At 36.0% G+C, this 20,929-nt stretch overlaps 1 protein-coding gene across 4 annotated transcripts in view; it reads left to right on the forward strand.

Annotated features, from left to right (window-relative positions):
• The window catches only part of LOC105483315 (sodium voltage-gated channel alpha subunit 2), a 163,579-nt gene that overhangs the window by 50,050 nt on the left and 92,600 nt on the right, over window positions 1-20,929 (forward strand). For 2 of the 4 annotated variants that reach the window (XM_071072873.1, XM_071072871.1), the window contains exons 2-5: window positions 7,911-8,228; window positions 9,158-9,275; window positions 19,732-19,822; window positions 20,552-20,680. In XM_071072873.1, coding sequence (XP_070928974.1) covers window positions 7,962-8,228; window positions 9,158-9,275; window positions 19,732-19,822; window positions 20,552-20,680 — 605 coding nt within the window. In that variant the 5' untranslated portion in view covers window positions 7,911-7,961. Of the gene's footprint in view, window positions 1-6,171; window positions 6,276-7,910; window positions 8,229-9,157; window positions 9,276-19,731; window positions 19,823-20,551; window positions 20,681-20,929 lie in introns of those variants that run through there. The other 2 variants (XM_071072872.1, XM_071072874.1) reach the window with 2 other exon arrangements.

Consider the following 20,929-nt stretch of genomic DNA (forward strand, 5'->3'; position numbering starts at 1 on the left):
ACCACTTCCAGAAAAAGAGACATTCCTTAGTGTTTCTCAGCTTTCTTAATTCTTGAGCACAAAATTTTCTAAGTTTTTGAGTACTTATCCACAACCATTAATTATAATATAAACTAATATAAAATTATGTCCTTATCTATGAAATGTAATAAGCCATTTTCTTAGTATAAATTTATTTCTAGAGCATTTATTATGAATGTGGATATTTGCTATTACCCTTATTTTTTAAATTGTCTTATCTTTCATTTTTTTTGCTGATATCATGTATAATAACATGATTTTAAGAAATTTTAATTTAGAAAAAATATATTCCTCTTGTATAAATGAGAAAACTAAAGAAGAAGAGTATTGAAAGGAAAACATTATAGGAATATCAGAATTTAGAATCCCAATTCTTAACATTTTTTATTTTCTGACTACTTTAAATAATATTGTTTGCCTTTCTCATTATTCATGGATCTTCCAAATATAGTGTCTGGCCTTAAAAGTTGTAATACAAAATCTTCTGTCTGAAATATAGGGCAACGGAATGAAATTTAAAACCTTCACGTAATATATGCCATATAGAACTCTCATAAAATACCAGTTTGATGTGATAACAAAGGTCAGAACAAATGGAAGAAAAACTAATGTATGATTTTTGAAAACCTTATCTTGGGAAATGAGAAATAGACTATAATTCTTAAATCTACATTACACAAAAGTATCTTTGATGTGAAAAAATATTCAGTTGCTGTTCTTTTGATGTCTTACATGTTTTGGTAAAACATTTTGTGTTCACCCTTTTAAATATTCCAAGATACACTCACTGGCTAGAATCAATGGGAGAGAAACAGGTGACCCTATAACTAATATAATGTTAAGGAAACTGCACATATCTTGGTATGTTTCTGATAGTGCATAATTCCAGAAAATGTCTTAAGCATTGAATAATTGTCAGAAACATGGAATCCGCGGCCTGCAAGGATGAGTTCCACATCTGACCCTACTCTTTCTAGTTGTGAGAACTTGAATTTCTTGATGCCTCTGTTTCTTCATGTTTCTTTATTTTTTAAATTGACCATAGTTGTACATATTCATGGGGTACATAGTGATATTTCAATACATATAACATATACTGATCAGATCAGGGTTATTAGCATATCCATCATCTCAAACATTTAGCATTTCTTTGTATTGGGAACATTCAATATCCTCCTCCTACCTATTTGAAATTCTATAATATTGTTAAGTATAGTCATCCTACAGTGGTATAGAAGCTATAACTTATTTCTCATGTCTAGCTGCAATTTTGTATCCTTTAACAAATCTCTCTCTATCCTCCCCAGCCTCTAGTATCCTCTGTTCCATTTTTTACATTAAGTTGCTATAAGGAATAAACGGTTTCATACCTCTTAAAATAGTGCTTGACAAAAGTAGGTACTATGTGTATATTTTTATTTAAAAGGTAAATACTATGTGTTATTATTATGACTAATCTCCTCCCAAAAATACGTTTGGTAAATCATCTTATAAATTTTTTATTCTTAATTTATTTTGAATTAGAATCATTTGTATAATAAGTTGGTATATTGCTGAGCACATCTGTAAAGTGAAACCTGAATATAGATTTGATAATTGAAGCTGATGCTCACCATAGAAATCTATGAAATATTGTGTGCTTGATTGCAGTAGGGCAACTTACTACGGGGAAGGAATCTTCTCTTTTTTTGCTTGTTTTTAATCTAACTTTAAAATCTTTTATTATTATTTTTATTATACTTTATGTTGTAGGGTACATGTGCACAACATGCAGGTTTGTTACATATGTATACATGTGCCATGTTGGTGTGCTGCACCCATTAACTCATCATTTACATTAGGTATATCTCCTAAATGCTATCCCTCCCCACTCCCCCCACCCCACAATAGGCCCCAGTGTGTGATGTTCCCCTTCCTGTGTCCAAGTGATCTCATTGTTCAATTCCCACCTATGAATGAGAACATGCGGTGTTTGGTTTTCTGTTCTTGTGATAGTTTGCTGAGAATGATGGTTTCCAGCTGCATCCATGTCCCTACAAAGAACATGAACTCATCCTTTTTTATGGCTGCATGGTATTCCATAGTGTGTAAGTATTCCACATTTTCTTAATCCAGTCTGTCACTGATAGACATTTGGGTTGATTCCAAGTCTTTGCTATTGTGAATAGTGCTGCAATAAACATACATGTGCATGTGTCTTTATAGCAGCATAATTTATAATCCTTTGGGTATATACCCAGTAATGGGATGGCTGGGTCAAATGGTATTTCTAGTTCAAGATCCTTGAGGAATTGCCACACTGTTTTCCACAATGGTTGAACTAGTTTACAGTCCCACCAACAGTGTAAAAGTGTTCCTATTTCTCCACATCCTCTCCAGTACCTGTTGTTTCCTGACTTTTTAATGATTGCCATTCTAACTGGTGTGAGATGGTATCTCATTGTGGTTTTGATTTGCACTTCTCTGATGGTGAGTGATGATGAGCATTTTTTTATGTGTCTGTTGGCTGCATAAATGTCTTCTTTTGAGAAGTGTCTGTTCATATCCTTTGCCCACTTTTTGATGGGGTTGTTTGTTTTTTTCTTGTAAATTTGTTTGAGTTCTTTGTAGGTTCTGGATATTAGCCCTTTGTCAGATGAGTAGATTGCAAAACTTTTCTCCCATTCTGTAGGTTGCCTGTTCACTCTGATGGTAGCTTCTTTTGCTGTGCAGAAGCTCTTTAGTTTAATTAGATCCCCTTTGTCAATTTTGGCTTTTGTTGCCATTACTTTTGGGGTTTTAGACATGACGTCCTTGCCCATGCCTATGTCCTGAATGGTATTGCCTAGGTTTTCTTCTAGGGTTTTTATGGTTTTAGGTCTAACAAGTAAGTCTCTAATCCATCTTGAATTAATTTTTGTATAAGGTGTAAGGAAGGGATCCAGTTTCAGCTTTCTACTTATGGCTAGCCAGTTTTCCCAGCACCATTTATTAAATAGGGAATCAGGGAAGGAATCTTCTAAGTATCTTGCCTGACCAGTATACATGGAAGTTGGTACACATGGAATATATATCATATGTGTATATCCCAATATTGATAATGTTACTTTCCAAATGTGGAGGCACAGCAAATACGATGAGTATGTGACCAGAGCATGCACTTGTTTATTCTTTCTGTCCAGCATTAATTTTCCCCTTATTCCAGTAATAGTAACTCAACTCTGCTCTTTTGTAATTTCCTGGGTTTTTTGGTTTGTTTGTGTGTGTGTGTGTGTGTTTTTTTTTTTTTTTTTTTTTTCTTTTTTTTTTTGAGACTGAGTCTCACTCTGTCGCCCAGGCTGGAGTGCAGTGGCATGATCTTGGCTCACTGCAAACTCCACCTCCTGGGTTCAAGCAATTCTCCTGCTTCAGCCTCCCCAGTAGCTAGGATTACAGGTGCCCATCACCATGCCTGGCTAATTTTTTGTATTTTTAGTAGAGATGGGGTTTCGTCGTGTTGACTGGGCTGGTCTTGATCTCCTGGCCTCAAGCAATCTGCCTGCTTCAGCCTTCCAAAGTGCTGGGAGTACAGGCATGAGCCACCGCGCTGGGACTTGTCTGTCATTCCTTCCTTCCATCCTTCTTTTTTCCCTCCCTCCCTCTCTGCTCGCCCTTCCTTCCCTCCTACCTACCTTCCTTCCTTCCTTCCTTCCTTCCTTCCTTCCTTCCTTCCTTCCTTCCTTCCTTCCTTCCTTCCTTCCCTCCCTCCCTCCCTTCCTTTCTTCCTTCCTTTTTTCTTTCTCTAGTTCTGTCTCCCAGGCTGGAGTTTAGTGGTGTGATGATAGCTCACTTCAGCCTCAAACGCCTAGTCTCAAGGGATCCTCCTGCCCTGATCTCCCAAAGTGCTGGGATTATAAGCAAAAGCGACCTTCCCAGCTCCAACTCCACTTTTGAGAAATGCTTCTGTACCACAACAATAACCCTGACTACTTATAGGTTTCAAGTGAGGACTCTTCCGTGTTTCAAGGGTAGAGCATGTGGCTTAGGAGAGGCCAACCAAAGATGGCATTACCCTGGACACAGTAATTACTTCAGGATAGGCATGTGATGCACCAGGTGCCAGTGAGATGCAATGAGAGCTTTTCTGAGTCTTTCTTCCCACTGAATTGAGGTCTGGAAGGTTGGGAGACTAGAGCTGCTACAGAATCTTACTAAAATAAGGGAAGAATCTTTAGGAAACCTATCACTATGAAAGTCAGAACAAAAGGATACAGCATAACTATGAGCTGGTAACACCAACTGAGCTCCTGAATCATCATATGCCTAAGACTAGCCCTGGACAAACCATGAACCAATAAACTCCTGTCTTTATTTCTTTTTTACTTCAACTAGTTTGAGACATCTTTTTCTCTTACCATCAAAAGTTACCTCCTAAAGTGACTAAAATATTATTTTTGGCTACATCTTCCCCTTGCTCATTTCCAACAAACACATTTTCTTTTTTTTCTCCAAATCTTTTATTTTAGATTAAGGGAGTACCTGTGCAGGTTTATGATGGTATATTGCATGATGCCGAAGTTTGAGGGCACGATTGAACCTGCCACCCAGGTAACAAGCAATAGGTAGTTTTTCAACACTTGCCTCCCCCACCCTATACCTTCTTATAGTCCACAGTGTCTCTTGTTCCCATGTTTATGTCTATGTGTACCCAGTGTTTAGCTCCCACTTATAAGTGAGAAGGTGTGTTGTTTTGTTTTCTGTTTCTGCCCAACAAATACATTTTCCAGTGAAAATGATGAAGCCAGAAAGTATGAAATATATTGATTTAACAATTAGAACTGTTCTAATTATAATTGGTGTCAGTGCCTGTTTTCTTTTTATGATTGAGTAATGATCACAGATTTTTGCTATCAGATTTTGAGTTTGAATCTTGCCTGTATGATCTTAGGAGACTTTTCCTAATTTCAGTGTATGTCGTTACTTCAGTTTGCAAATAAGGATAATGAAAGCATTTACCCAATAGGGTTGTGTGGAGGATGAAATAATACAGTAAACATCTTAGCCAAGTGACTGGCACTCAGTAAGTCCTCAAATTTTCACTATGATATTAATTGAAAGCCTAGCATTTAGAATCTCACTGGTTTATCAATTCTTTTTTTCTGGTTGCTTTTTAGTGACTTAAATTCGAGATAAATAAGATTGGTGTCTCATTGGGTTAATATTTTTTCTAGAGAGAGTTAACTTGTGTGGCACAAGCCATCTCTTTATTGAATTAGCAACGACTATATTGGATTTCAGATTATTTGGGGCTGAGGCTAATATCAAATCCTACTGTAGGTTTGTAGTTCCTAGGCTACAAGCCTACATACAGTAATTACTGTTTAATATGAATTTTTATTTTTAACTTACATATAGTAAGGGTTAATTGCTGTTTAATATGAGTTTTTATTTTTAACCCTTCCCTATTTACAGTCATGCTTTGCTTAAGGACCAAGATATATTCTGAGAAATGTGTTGTTAGGTGATTTTTGTCATTTTGTGTACCTCATAGAGTGTACATAAAACCTAGATGGTAGAGCCTATTACACAACAAGGCTAGGTGGTATAGCTTATTGTTCCTAGGCTACAAAACTATACTGGATGTTACAGTACTGAATACTGCAGGCAATTGTAACACAATGGTATTTGTGTATCTAAACACATCTAAATATAGACAAGGTACAGTAAAAAATATGGTATTCTAATTTTTTGCGACCATGTCGTATATGTGATCTGTCATTGACCAAAAATGCCATTAAGCAGTTCACTACTGTACTTTCTCTTTACTTTTAAGTTGAATTCTTTATATTGATTGAATGACTTTTTGACATAGCAAATAAAAAGCATGAGGAGAAGCATTATTGGTTAACAAAATTAACTTAAAATCAGCAAAGTTTTAATGTTTCGTTCCAAGAAAAGCCTGTGGAAGATCAGTTCCACAACTGAAAGCTTTGGGCTGTTTTAGACATATGTCTGTGTGTACGCTGCGAAGGTGTTTCTCTTCACAGTTCCCCGCCCTCTAGTGGTAGTTACAATAATGCCATTTTGTAGTCCCTGTACAGGAAATGCCTCTTCTTACTTCAGTTACCAGAATCCTTTTACAGGAAGTTAGGTGTGGTCTTTGAAGGAGAATTAAAAAAAAAAAAAAAAAAAGAATTTTTTTTTTTTTTTTTTTAAAGCATGATGGAATTTTAGCTGCAGTCTTCTTGGTACCAGCTTATCAATCTCAAACTCTGGGTGTAAAAGATTCTACAGGGGTAATGTTTTAATATTCTTATTATGCTTATTCTCTGTGATGCTTCTCTACCTTTACAGTAGTAGAATCCTTGGGGAAATCTGCAGAGGGACCACTTTCATTTTGAAGCTGCTGGCTGCATGTTTTAGCATGTCTCTTCTATTAGAGAATCCAGGCATGGCAGTTTCCTCCCCCAGTGTGCAAGGACCATCTTCATGCCTATGTCTGTCGCTAGGCATGAGGGTCTGTAGGGATGGGTGAGAAAAATGAAGTATGTTTTGGAGGCACTATAATACTGGGGAGGGCAGTCTGCTAGCTGGTAGCTGAAAGGTCCTGGTTTACTTCAACATTTTTAAAAATAAAACTGTGCAGTAGTTTTTGTTATTTTGGGTTTCCCTCTGTTTTATCTGGTGTATGCTGCAGAAGTGAACTGCATAACACATTTAACTCTTAGAAAATGCATCTCATATATTTAAATGACAACTCTGACTCCTATAGTATGGGGGTGAAATAGATTGATTTTTTGAAAAGATGGGAAAAATAGATTAAGTGGCATTCAGGAGTCAAGATGTTGATTGTATTGTTTCAAATAGCGTAGAAACTCCTGCCACTGGTTCAGAGGTAACATTTGGAATGACTGATGTGCTCTTTTGAGTTATCTACTTTAGTCTAGTGAAACATGATTTGAATACCAGTAAAACCTATTTATGTTATTGCAAAGATGCATATAATAAGAGTTTGCATGAAAAGATAAACTATCATAAACTTACTATTTTTTCTCAAATTCAAATTCTGATGTGGACACTAAGACTGTGATGCTACATTTTTGTGAAATGGGCATTATTTGAGGAAATAGGCTATCTCTACAGTATTTCCTAAGGTACTGCAAATGTGTTAATTTAAGAAGCAATTACACTAGCTAGCAGCAGGTTGCTAAGCCAGGGGGTCCGAGCTACAGACGTCTGATGTGGATGACTTCCTGCCCGGTTTGGCAGGAGCTGGGTCTCTTCCTGTGCAGCTTCCAAGCAGTTCCAAACACAACCAGGCATCTTCTGCTCCTTCCCACTCCCTTTCTTTCAAGCAGGATCTACCTATGTTTCCATAGCCTGGCATTTTACGATTTCCAGAGCTTTTTACCCAGTGAATTGACTTGGAATAAACTCTTAAATGTTATAAAGTGAGCCAAAGGGCACGTGGAAAGACATGGAGAGATACGTGCAAGATCCTCAGCTCAGGTTCTACAATTTAGTGTGATGTTTCATCTCTTGTTTTGAATCTCTGCTATTTTTTCAGAAAGAATGCTGAAAAAGATGGCTGCCAAAATATTCACACAAGTGAAACAGCAGGCACAAACCAGTATCCTCCATTTCTGAGCTCTGAATTGCATATTTTCCCACAAGTAGCACAATCACTTAAAACATTTTGGGAGTGGGAGATTAGATTACCTCATAGACACCTACTGAATGTGAAAGATAGATCTCCATGCGAGCAAATGGATGCATATATGAGATTCCCTGAATATCAAATACAACTTTCTTTAAAAATATTATAGCTATCTGGGTTTCTATGCTGTATCTCAGTGCTCAGTGTCATGTAACTGACACAATCACCTTTTATTCTAATAGCCGTTGCTTTTTTTCCCTCCCTGTTTCTGTAGCACTTTCTTATGCAAGGAGCTAAACAGTGATTAAAGGAGCAGGATGAAAAGATGGCACAGTCAGTGCTGGTACCGCCAGGACCTGACAGCTTCCGCTTCTTTACCAGGGAATCCCTTGCTGCTATTGAACAACGCATTGCAGAAGAGAAAGCTAAGAGACCCAAACAGGAACGCAAGGATGAGGATGATGAAAATGGCCCAAAGCCAAACAGTGACTTGGAAGCAGGAAAATCTCTTCCATTTATTTATGGAGACATTCCTCCAGAGATGGTGTCAGTGCCCCTGGAGGATCTGGACCCCTACTATATCAATAAGAAAGTGAGTTCTTAGTCAAGTTGCCTTCACTGCCTATTTGCTAATTGGTTCTGGGCTAGTCCCAGGGATGATGGTGAAGAAGGCTTGCCTCCTTCCCCCTGTCTAAAGTATCACTAAGATGCTGGATGGGCCTGACCGTGTAATGGACCAATGATCCTAGAAGTCTTTTGGAAGCACTCATTTGAACCTGCATTTGTGAGACAGGCAGAGAACTGGTGAGGTATCCTCCAGCGCGGGAATTAAGGAAGGACAAAAGCCTATTCACCTTCTTGAATACAAATTATATTCTTAAACCAAGTGTAAATTGACCCTGATTCCCTAATAATGTTGAGAAGCAAAAACTGTAAACTACAAGTATATTTAAATTTTATTTTTTATATTTGCAGGAGTAGTATCTAAATTCCTCTTTACAGTCTCTAGCTCTCCATACGTCACTTTGATCTTCAGTGGGTTTAATTATTCCTTTATACCATACTTTCTCCTTTCTATTGCTCTCCACAGAAGAAGAAATAATAGCAGGTGACTTGTAGGTGCCAAATAAGATTCTGAGCAAAGAACACACCTGGAAAACCTTGAAGTTCTCATGAGAAAATTATCTAACCAAAAAAGTAATCAAAGCCTCAGTTTTGTGCTTTAGGTGAATTATAAATGCGGTTTTAAAATACTAACGTTAAAACTTGATAAAGATGCTAAGAATTCCTATGGCATTGACCACAGATTTTCTTTGTAAACCTCATGTCATTTATCAAATTTAGGAAAGTTTATAGTGCTCAGAAAAAGAAAGCATCTATCTTCATATCATATGCTGGTAATTATTATGTTATACACTATTTTACAGGGCAATATTTATAAATAATGGTTTTACTTTTCTCTTAAAATATTCTTCATATATATTCTAAATTTTGTTTTATGTGTTGTGTTTTCTTTTTCAGACGTTTATAGTATTGAATAAAGGGAAAGCAATCTCTCGATTCAGTGCCACCCCCGCCCTTTACATTTTAACTCCCTTCAACCCTATTAGAAAATTAGCTATTAAGATTTTGGTACATTCATATCCTTTTTCAAATCGTCACTGAATATGATTTTCTTCTTTGACCAAGTTATTGAGCTACACGTTTTCCAAAATATCTGTGGTTGGCAATGTTATGTGTTATTTCTTTTTCTTTCCTTTTACTCAACAGTTAGCATGTTGCAAAATGAGATCACAGGTAAGTGAATTACTTTTCCCCATCTTCTAAGTGTTTCTTCTCTACCCAACTCACTATTACTTCTTCTTTTTTCTTCTCCCTTATGAATTGCTTGCCATATCCAATCCTTTCTCATTAATTTTGACCATATTACCAGGCTCTCCTCCTGTAAGTCTTCAATTTACAATGTTAGGTAAGGGAGTAAACTCCATAAGCTAATTTTCTTTACTGCCTTTACATTTGGAAAATAATATGCATAATCTGAATACAATTTTAAATGTTTTTGGTCTGAATTTTATGACTTTCTTCTATTTTAGCATTTAAAAGCTTTGAGTTAGTAAGTGTTTATAATTGTGTCTATAGGTATAACACCCTTTCAAATATTTTTCCAAATTTGTTTCCCAACAGCCTTCCTATTGATCTTCTACTTTCTATTATTTTCCTTCCTTTTTCTTTTCATCACCTGTTTCTATGTTTTATTCAAGTCACACGTCTTGCTACAATTATCCCTCTCCAAAGGATTAATATCTATCTATCCATATACATTCCCATTTTATTTTTTATACTCCTTATTGATGCACCTGCTTTCCAAAAATGAGATTGATGACAGCTTGGTGGTAGATGGCAATTTGATTGATTCCTTGAAATTAAATAGAGTAGTTGGAAATGAGAGGTTTTATTCTAGGCCAGAAACAGTTGTCTTGCTGACAGCCAGTCTTGGGAATACCAATGAAGCAAAGGCTTGGAAGACTGAAGCTGTGTTGGGCAGGGGCATTTACAGGAAGAACACAGAAGTCATGGGACGGGGAGTGATATGCTTCAGGAACCAGAGGTAAGGCAGGGGAACTGAAATAAAGCAAAGCCTCAGATTAGGACAGCATGTTATTTCTTCTTTAGAAAGAATTGTTGCTTGGAATTCCATGATGTGGTTAGCCCAGGGCCTGGTATTAAGGCTTTCAGTATAAACACTCTCCACCTTTATCATGCCTAGAAAATATTTGAATTAGATAAGGTATGGAATTAAATTAAGTAAGGAATTCAGGAAATGGGATAAGTCTGGTACAGGGTACTTATGTCATTTCTGGGTGGAGGGGATGTAAAGCATGTCCCTAGACTTGCCTACCAGTATGGCAAATGCTGTCTTTAGAAGCATAACATTCTGTAAAGTCTCCTTTTAGCCTCTAGGTTGTTCCTCTTTCCAAGTTTAGATGGATAGCAACATCTTTTATTTGATGTTTATGTTTCATGTTTTAAGATTTCATGGTTTCTTGGCATTACCTTAAGCAATAATGTTTTCTTACCTCTCTCTGTTTTCCAAATAAAAAAACCCAGTTGGATGTGGATAAAAAGATGTCTTTGAGTTAGCATTAGAAATGAATAATAAAGTTGGTATTTATATTTGGGTCTCATGATTATAAATTATGATCTATTATTATGTTTCAAGCATTTATAATCTGTACAGTGAATAAATCTCTGCATAAACTATTCATTATATTTTAAAATAATTGTATGTTCCTTATTCAAAAGTAATTTATATTTAAATTACGTGAAAAATTCAGGCTTCTGTTCCTAGTAGATATTGGGAAAATATGCATTAAATAAATAAGTGACTAGAAAGTCAGAGATTAGAGAATCAGATAAAAAACAAGTGAAAAAATAAGTTTAAATGGATCAGAAAAAATCTTTCTTGTCATGCATCTGAATGATGAGATGGAATTAAGAAAACCCAATATATTTGCTTTTTACAAAAGCAGATTTTTGTCTTAAAACTTTTGTAATAGACCATGGAAAATCTCATGAAAACTATTGTCCCCACTTGAAAAAAAAATCCTAGGAGATTATGAATCCCCGTTAAAACCTCCTGGAAAAGAAACTCCTAGTGGTAGAGGGTAAGGGCAGTTTAAGAAATTCCGATCAGAGAATCTGAGTACTAGGGACACAGTTTTCGCCAGGACCTCTCTAGATATCCAGATACAACTTGAATCTGTGGGCTTGTATTTGCTTCCCAGGAACTCACCCTCCAAAGGCTGAAGTCACTGGGAGGCCTGAGGTGATGCAGGTTGAAATGTGAAGCCAGCCAGGCAAATCTATTAAGGTATGCCAAGCTGAGCTGTTGACTCTGAGAAGTTTACAGATGGCTTAGAGTCACAAATTTCTTCCAGTGTAGAAAATTGGATTTTAAAAAGTCTCTAATTTCCTGACTTAAAGCGTTATATTTCGATGTCTCACCTTGGAGCAGAGATATAACAAAAAGCAATGAGGCTGATAGTCTAAGATACATGAATCCTTCCATGTTTTGGTGATGCAATTGATCAAATAGCCTAGTAAACTTAGAGGTATATAGATGCTGTAGTTAGTAACTCATTTTCACAATAATTTTGTCCTTTATTCCTCATGTTGCAAACCCTAGACTCAAATCCTGATTTTCTGACTTCAAGTACAGTGTCCTTTACTGTAAGTTAAAAATGCTTGGAGAGATGGTCATGGTTGTTTGGCCACAGTTGTGAGGTCATTGTGTATTTATTACCACTAGTTTATAAACCGACAAAAAGTCATTCATGTTAAAGAAGTTTGTTTTTAAACTTGGACTAATACCTCCATTTGCAACAAAAAGCTTGACTTGTTTCTCAAATAACTGTTATCTATTAGGAGCTATTGTGTATCAAATTAGCTTTGTGAAAAATTTATTTTGGCTGAATCAGAAATTATGCTTATGATATTTTAACAAGGGTGCATTTTGAAAACTGAAAATTCTTCTCATGTGCCTAGTGTCTTATTTGATATTTAAATAAAACATGATTTATTTTCTAGATAACAAACAAGTTAAAAATGATCTATGCTCCTAAAGTTCCCTGCCAAGGTTTTAAATGTGTTTCCTGTCAGCTTTTATTATTTTAAGTTAATATATGCACACTCCTCTAATTTATCTTGCATTTGTTACTCATTTGTTCATTTGCAAGTACTTACTGAGTATCTACCATGTGGTAGATATTCTTGTAAGCATTGGGATGCAACACTGAACGAAATGAAGTTCCTACTCTTAAGTGAGTGTGTGTGCGTGTTTGGAAAAAGACAATAAACAAATACATCAAATGGAAGCTAGTGATAAGTGTTACTAAGAAAAATAAATGAGTGTAAAAGGGAGGAGTGACAAGTGTAGTTTTGGATTGTATGGCCAGCAAAATCCTTTCTGAAAAGGTACCAGTTGAGCAGAGATCCGAAGGAAGCAAAGGAGAGTGAGACATGGGAATCTAGGGTTAAAGTCAGTTCAAGGAGACCAGCAAATATGAAGGTAAAGTCTGAAGGCGGGGGTGCAACTAGTATGTTTAAGAATCAGCAAGCAGACCTGAGTGGCTGGAGCAGAGTGGGAAAGGCAGGAAGCGAGGAGATGACATCAGTCGGAGTGAAGGTCAGGGGCTAAAGTTGTAGGTGAGATGCCGTGGGTCGTTGTGAAGACACCACATTTACTCTGAATGAGACTCCAGGAGAGTTTTCAGTAGCAGGGTATCATGACCTGACTCACATATTTAAAAGATCCTCTGGCTGCTTCATGGAGAATAGACTGCATAAGGGGAAAGAGTGAAGCAAGGAGACTGGGACCGACTGTCATTATGAAGGCAAGAGAGCATGGTGGCTTGGACTATGGTGGAAACAATGACGGTGGTAAAATGTCATCAAATTTTGAGGTATTTTGCAGAAGAGCTGACAGGATTTTCTGAGCAATTGGTTGTGGGGTCTAGGGGGAAGGGAGGGACTAAGGATGATTCCAAGCATTTAGTCTGTTCAAGAAAGAAAAATGGAGTTGTAATGACTGAGCTTGGGGCAACTTGAGTGAACCAGTTTGGTGGGTAAGATCAAGAGCTTGGTTTTGAACATGTGATGTTTGAGACACCTGTTAGACATCATTGGAGGAGCGGAGGAGTTAGGTGGCTATGCAAATCTGGAGTTCAGAAAAGCGTTCAGCTGGAGGTGTTCAACTTTGGGAGCTCTCAGTGTATGGCTGGTATTTAAAGTCATGACATGGGACTAGGCTGCCAAAGAGCTGAGACCCTCACTCCAGATCACACTAGTAATGCTGACCTACCTATCATTTGAAAATGGTAGGAAAATGGAAAACAAAGATTCGGTATCAGAAAACGTAGATTCAAACCCTATCTCTAAAATTTACTTTTCAGCTATATGACCTTGGTCCAAGTTACTCCAATTCTTTCTAATCTCAGCTTCTCTATCTGTAAAATTATAATCACAGTTTAGACATTAATAATGATAAAATCTGTGACAAGTATCTAGCACCAGATCCCATCCTAGTGCTTAGTAGGTACTCAATACAGGGTATCTATGACACTAATAGCTGAAATTCTAGCAGCAACTGCTGTAAGATTAGCAAAAAGGAAACTCTCGTATTGCATAAGGAATTGCACAAAGAACTTTATACAAATCACTACTCTGAGTTTGCAAACAAAATCTTTATATAGCACCAGAGTTTGGACCTGCAAGTGACCCAAACAATGTGGTCAGTCCTGTCTCATTTTGTAGATGAGTTCACTGAAACCCAGAGATATTTAGTTTTTTCTAAGGCTACATTTTCTGTCAGTGGCAGAGCTAAAACTTCAGACCGGGCTTTTTGATTCTCGGCTCTTAGCATTTTGCATCCAACAGAAAAAAAATGATTTTTAAACTCTCGGATTTAATATATTTGGGACATTGCCAGTGTTCTTGTTTTATGAATTTCAAAGGTGCTCCTTAGATGCTCCAACTTACTAATTCTTTACATGGTGTCCATACCGAGACATAAAATATCATGGTTTTCCATGAAAAGAAATATACAGGTTTATATGAAAGCAGATGACACAACAGTTTCTCTTTCTTTTGTTTTCAGTGCTCATATGTTATCATTTAGTTATCTACTGGCAAATAGGACTTTGTTCATATTAAAATTAAACAATCCAATATTTAACACTATATGTTACGTTTACTTAATTTTTCTGCTGGCTCAGAAATATGCAATGGTATGTAGAAAGAGACCTATTCTATTCTACTTCAAATTATACATTTTTACATTAGAAAATCTCTAACATCAGGCTATCTTCTACTTGTAGTTTATATATAGGTTAAAAACTCCTCTGCAACGTCTCTGGATATTATACATTATTACAAAGTCTCTGAACAGAGCATAATGTCTTTTCCTTCCTATAGAATAACAAAGAAATGCCCTGTAATTTTATACTCAATAAATGAATTATTAATGGTAATAAACTAATAATTATTATCTTAGTGGATAATGACTGTATACTGTAAGAAAAGTATTGTCCACATTTATATAAGCAAACTGAGCCTCAAAGAATTAAACAAGTCACTGAAGCCCACACAGCTGGTAAGGGATGTATCTGATCCATGGTTCATTGCTCTAAATCTCACGGTGCTTCATCCTCCCTCTATGGAGACGGGGTGGGCGTGCCAGTGTTGTGATGATCCAGGGCTCCGTATCAAGGGCTACTTAAACAATTTTCAGTAAAAACTTGAAGAAGTGTTTCTTCATCATATACACATAGGAAATATTTTACATTTGCCAACTCTCAGGTTAATATCAATCATTAGGTTTACGCACTTTTATTTATACCTGGCATAAAGGAATTAATAGATTAAAAAATATCTTTGTCCCCTGATATTATATAAGGTTTATCTGCCTCTATTTTATTTCACATTGCAAAGTTCTTAAAGCAACATTGTTCCAGGATACAGTGTTCTTTTGAAAAATGTACTCTACTTTATGACTTGGATTATATATTTAAAAAATAATATAGGATGTATGCATTTTGCTACTTGTTTGAGCCTTTTAAAATCTGCCTTGATGTGGAGTTTCTATGCTTTTTTGATGTATGGCATCACCAATGCAAAATTCATACCTACATTAAATACTTTTGTATTTGAGTATTTTTAAGATCATCTGAAACTATTTCAGTCACTCACCAGAATCCAGGAATTTGTAAACTACGTGACTGATGAAGTAAATTGACAATAATTTAGAAACTTAATGAATTTTAAACCTTTCTATTTAGAGATACCTATCAAACTGCAAGCGTAAAAACTTGACCCTAGTTATTTACTTTTTTCTACTAAAAGCAAAATTGTTCTTTCTGTGTGTCAGAATTTTTAACTTAAGTGTATACTTTTATTAAAATGATAGCCATGACGTGGGCCCAGGAGGCAGAGCTTGCATTGAGCCGAGATGACGCCACTGCGCTCCAACCTGGGCGACAGAGCGAGACTCCGTCTCAAAAAAAAAAAGAAAAGATAGCCATGAAATAAGGAAAATGCCTGTTTTTGACTTATTATCAGTAACTAATTAGAAAATAATTATTTCTCTTGTTAATTAATATTGAAATATATATTTTACCTTATTATATATAACTAAGTTTTACCACTATAAAGAGTAAGTTTTTAAGTGTCATAAAACCATTGCCAAGTCCATTATGCAGCATAATCGCATTAGGCTGTTAATTTCCACCTTATATTTATCCTATATTTTACCCTCAAAAAATGTAGAAACCTGTGTAAACAATATGTCTATATATTTTAGACAGAGTCTCACTCTGTCACCCAGGCTGGAGTGCAATGGCATGATCTCGGCTCACTGCTACCTCTGCCTCCTGGGTTCAAGTGATTCCCCTGCCTCAGCCTCCTGATTAGCTGGGACTACAGGCATGAGTTACCATGCCTGGCTAATTTTTGTATTTTTAGTAGAGATGGAGTTTCACCATTTTACTCAGGCTGGTCTCAAAACTCCTGACCTCAAATGATCTGCCCACCTTGGTCTCCTGAAATGCTGAGATTATAGGCTCAAGCCATGGCACCTGGCCAATAATATACTTGAAGACAAACTTTAAGTTGTATTTTTTAATAACTTATCAAAAATTATTTTTTAAAACTCCATTTAATAACAAATGAATTGCAAAATTAATTTCATTCAATAGTCAACTGACACTATATGAAATAGCAAGGCTATAATGGTGAGTAATATAGACATGATTCCTGTCCTCATGAAGCTCAGAGAGTAGTTGAGAAGATCATCATTAAAACTTGTCATTACAGGAATAATATAAGTGCTGCAGGGGTATATAACTGGTAGTAGGCCAATCTGAGTACTGAAGAAAAAGAGAGGTGACATTTCCAAGACCCTAATGTCAGAAACAGCATATAAAACATTCATAACATTTGACAACCTAAAATAATTACAGTATTATCCAAATGGGGATAATTCAATGAACAGAAAAGAAAATGAAACTGGAGAAGTAGACAGGGATCAGACCTCCTAGTGTCTTGACTCTATGTTAAGACATTTGATCGTCTTCTTAAGAGTAATAGAAAGCTACCAAAATGATTCATATTACATTTACAATTGTCATTTTAGCACAGTATGCAGAATGGATTAAATGGAGACTAACATGAATTTGGAAAGATCAGTTTAGAGGAGACTGCAATAATCTAGATGGACTATTAGACTTGATGCTAGTCTTGACAGACACTTGGACCATGCAGTGATATGGGCATGGAAAAGAGTAACTGAATCCAGAGATAGCAGGCAGAATTGACAATATTTGATAGTTAATTAGATGTGAACGTTTAAGGAGAGACAGCAATCTAAGATTTCTCATAGGTCTCTGGGTATACTATGCACATTTTGTAAGACAGAGGTGTCAAAGGAGTAAGCAATTAGCAGGAGCGGAGGGGTAGATGAAAAGATACTTTTCAAAAGTTCAGTTTTAGAATTCAAAATTTGAAGTGTTGATAAGATATGTAAGTACAGATGCCATATGGACAATCAAGTATGTGCAATTCAGAAGAGAAGTTTCGCTTGGAGAGAAGTACCTGAGACTGGTGGGTACATAATGGTTATGCTTGTTGAGCAAAGTTTGTCTATGGGCTACACTAGGATGAGGAGAGTAGAAGAGAGGTAGATGGCTTACATACCTTACGTCTTTCTTTTCAAAAAGAAAAATGCCACATTTCAAAGAATACAGAGAAACTGGTGCTCTGAGGCATGAAGAAGCCAGGGAATTGGAACCTCCTGAAAGCAGAGGCAAGATAACTTACTGCAAAGGGGAGGAACCATTCTTGTTGAATGCTGTTCAGAAAGCACATCAAATATAAACTCAAATTATCCTTTTGTTTTTAGTGACAAAACGTGAAGATGTTGTCATCTTTAGAAAGAAAAGCTGGTAGGCTGAATATGTGATAGATATATAAGAAAAGGAAAGATAAGGAGCTCTTTCAAAAGTTTGGCCATGATATGGAAAAGGGAGATAGGGCTGTAAATAGTTAAGGAGGGTTGGGAGTCATAGGAGAGAAATATCCATTCCCCCATGCCAGGACAAGGGAGACATAAGCAAGTTTGTGTTGATAGGAAAAAGCCAGTAAGGTGGGGGCCATTAAGGATAAGAAAAGAGAGAGATAAGAGATTGCTCAAGTCTTCTGGAAGGGGGAAGGTGTCCAGAATACAGGTGGAGGGATTGGAAACTTCCCCACTATAACAGGAAGGAGGAAAGGATTGGTCTCAATGTGGAGAAGTTTGTTGATTTGGGGGTGGGAAGTGGAGGAGGGGCATTATGATACTGTCTCTTCTCTGTAAAGTAGAAAATAAGTTTTCAGCTTGAAATGGAGTGGAAATAAAGATGAAGGTTGGAAGTTGAAGGAAAGTGCAGAATATTTGAAACTTTCTTTGCAGAGAGTAGGAGATGGAGCCAAGTGGGAAAATACAGGACTGTGTTGAGGACCACTGAGGTTTGTGATCATTAATTTAGAATGGTGCCAATCTGCCACGGGGTGTTATTTTCCCAACAAGGCTCAGCAGACCAACAGGCACAGGGGACCGTCTAGTTTTATATACCAATAGCAAGTCATTCTTTATTTAATTTAGTTTTTTGTTTGTTTTAGCAATAAAGAAAATTAAGTGTTTCTTCTTTGAAATGGTATTTTGTGTGTGTGTGTGTGTGTGTGTGTGTGTGTGTGTGTGTGTGTGTGTGTTTTCTCTAGATTATAGTGCCCTCACGTGGCTGATGCAGATCATTTACTTATGAGTGTTTTCATATGGATGGAAAAACTGAGAATTAAGCATGGGCCTTCCAGCACAGCTACTAAAATTAAAAAAATAATAACTACTATTATTGTTTTGACCAAAACCAGTACTCGGTGTAAATGAACTTCCTTTCTAGATCAACACAACATTGTCCAGTTATAATAGTGTTGATATTTTGTTATGTATAAGTAATGTATGATTTATAGTAAAAACATTAGGAGTGAGAAAAGATATGAAGAGCATGTATTTCCTCTCTGGGATTTTTATAATTGTGTCCAGATTCACACTGATAAAGAGTGCCGCTTTACATAATTGCAACTAAATCTTTATTGTGCTTTTTATTAAATATGAAAGTCATTACTGTTATCTGAGTACTGAATATTTTCTTAAATAGTTGTTTTAGTTTTTGTCTTTTCCTGTTTTTTAATGTCAAGGAAAGGGAAGGGCATTGACTATACCTGCAAAGACAAAGTGGGATAGGGTGAAACCAACCCAATATTTATAATAAACTGTATTCTCTATGATTCTGGAAGCAATTTATTGAACATCTATTATGCACTATGGCCATTAAGTTGCAGGAGACTTACATATTTTAACAAATTTGATCTTCATAGCAATCCTGTTAAATGATTACTTTTTCTTACTTTTATAACCAAGTCAATTGAGATTTGGGGAACTTAATAAGTAATTTTGCCTTAGTTACAAACCCCAGAAATGACAGTGCTAATACCTGCCATCTTCTCTCATAGTTCAGAATTTTATGAGCAGTTGTAGTATATCATACACTCTGTTTAGAAAGGACCTTATAAGATATTCCACCAGGGTGACTTTTAGAATGATGTTATAATACACTTAATTAATTACTTGAATTCTCTTGTTGAATTTTTGCCAGGGTTTACATACATGATGAACTTGCAGTTTTATTGTTCAGTTGAGTCTGTCATTAATAAAATTTAAATTGATAAATTATTCACCGATGAACTAATTTCTTTGCATTTAATCTTTTTAATTACTAAAGGTACCTAAATAGCCTCAAAATAGTTGATGGCTTGGCCTGAAGACAAATGTAAATATGAGGTTGTTGAGTTACAGAAATGGCAAAAAAAAAGGTCAATGATAGAATAATAAACAACAAAATAATAATAAGCACTAAAGTTTTAAACTTCATGGTGGTGAAGGCATGGTAGTGCATGAAAGTAAGATTTTTCCATTGAACTTTGTCTTCCTTGACGATATTCTTCTACTTTATTCAATATGCTCATTATGTGCACTATTCTTACCAACTGTGTATTTATGACCATGAGTAACCCTCCAGACTGGACAAAGAATGTGGAGTAAGTATAAATATTTTTCAATATTGACCTCCCTTTATGTTTCGTAATGTGCTTTTAACACCTTGAGACCTCCTCAATTTCTTTAACAAATCATGCTAGCTACTGTTTACCAGACCCCGATTCAAGTTCATGTGTATCATGAAATGCCTTCTAGGACAAAGCTTGTAGTGGGCTCACTCAGTTGCGCAAATTACTGCACTAGTTTGACTGCCGTTATCTGCAGCCCTTTATCTTCTTTGTGAGTCTTAATGCTCTTTTGAAGATCACCAGTGATTTACTAAAATCTATGGATAAAAAGTATACATAGTTTTTATGTTCCTTTTTAAATGACTATCACAGTTCTACGTGTTACTAGGATATGTTTGATGACTTTTAATGGTGCACATTTTATAAAATACAAATGCTTCACTCATTTTTGGATTAATACCTATTTGCTCCAATCAGACTGAAGGGCAGTGTATTTCAGATTATGTCTTCACATAGAGCCACATTATTTGGATCCTTTAAATTAATTAATGTGGAAAACGCAATATTTATTTATTTAGTCAATGAGAATGTCTTTTGGAATTTAATGTTTCTTTTTTGACTTAATCTCCACCTAAACTCTATATCATAGGGAGACCAACATGGAAGTGTCTAATTTTTGTTTGCTGTTTATGTCATCTTTAAGATATGTACATGTAAATTAACCACTAGATTTTTAATGTGAACTTGGCTATTTTCTCTCAGGTATACCTTTACAGGAATTTATACTTTTGAATCACTTATTAAAATACTTGCAAGGGGCTTTTGTTTAGAAGATTTCACATTTTTACGGGATCCATGGAATTGGTTGGATTTCACAGTCATTACTTTTGCGTAAGTATCTTAATACATTTTCTATCCTGGAAGAGTAAATCACTGGTGGGAGCCTATACTATATTTTCCTTGGTGGCTTGCCTTGACAGACCAAGCATTTTTCTTAGTAATCATATTTTTCTTCCAATCAAATTATTCAGTTTGGAGAAATTAGGAACTATCATAGTAAATTACATGGCTTTGGTTTCAGTTAGCACTGTAAAGTAATAAAGTTTCCCAAATAACAGAGATTATGATTGATGACAATGC

Source organism: Macaca nemestrina, chromosome 11 (assembly GCF_043159975.1).
Source record: "Macaca nemestrina isolate mMacNem1 chromosome 11, mMacNem.hap1, whole genome shotgun sequence".
Lineage (NCBI taxonomy): Eukaryota > Metazoa > Chordata > Mammalia > Primates > Cercopithecidae > Macaca > Macaca nemestrina.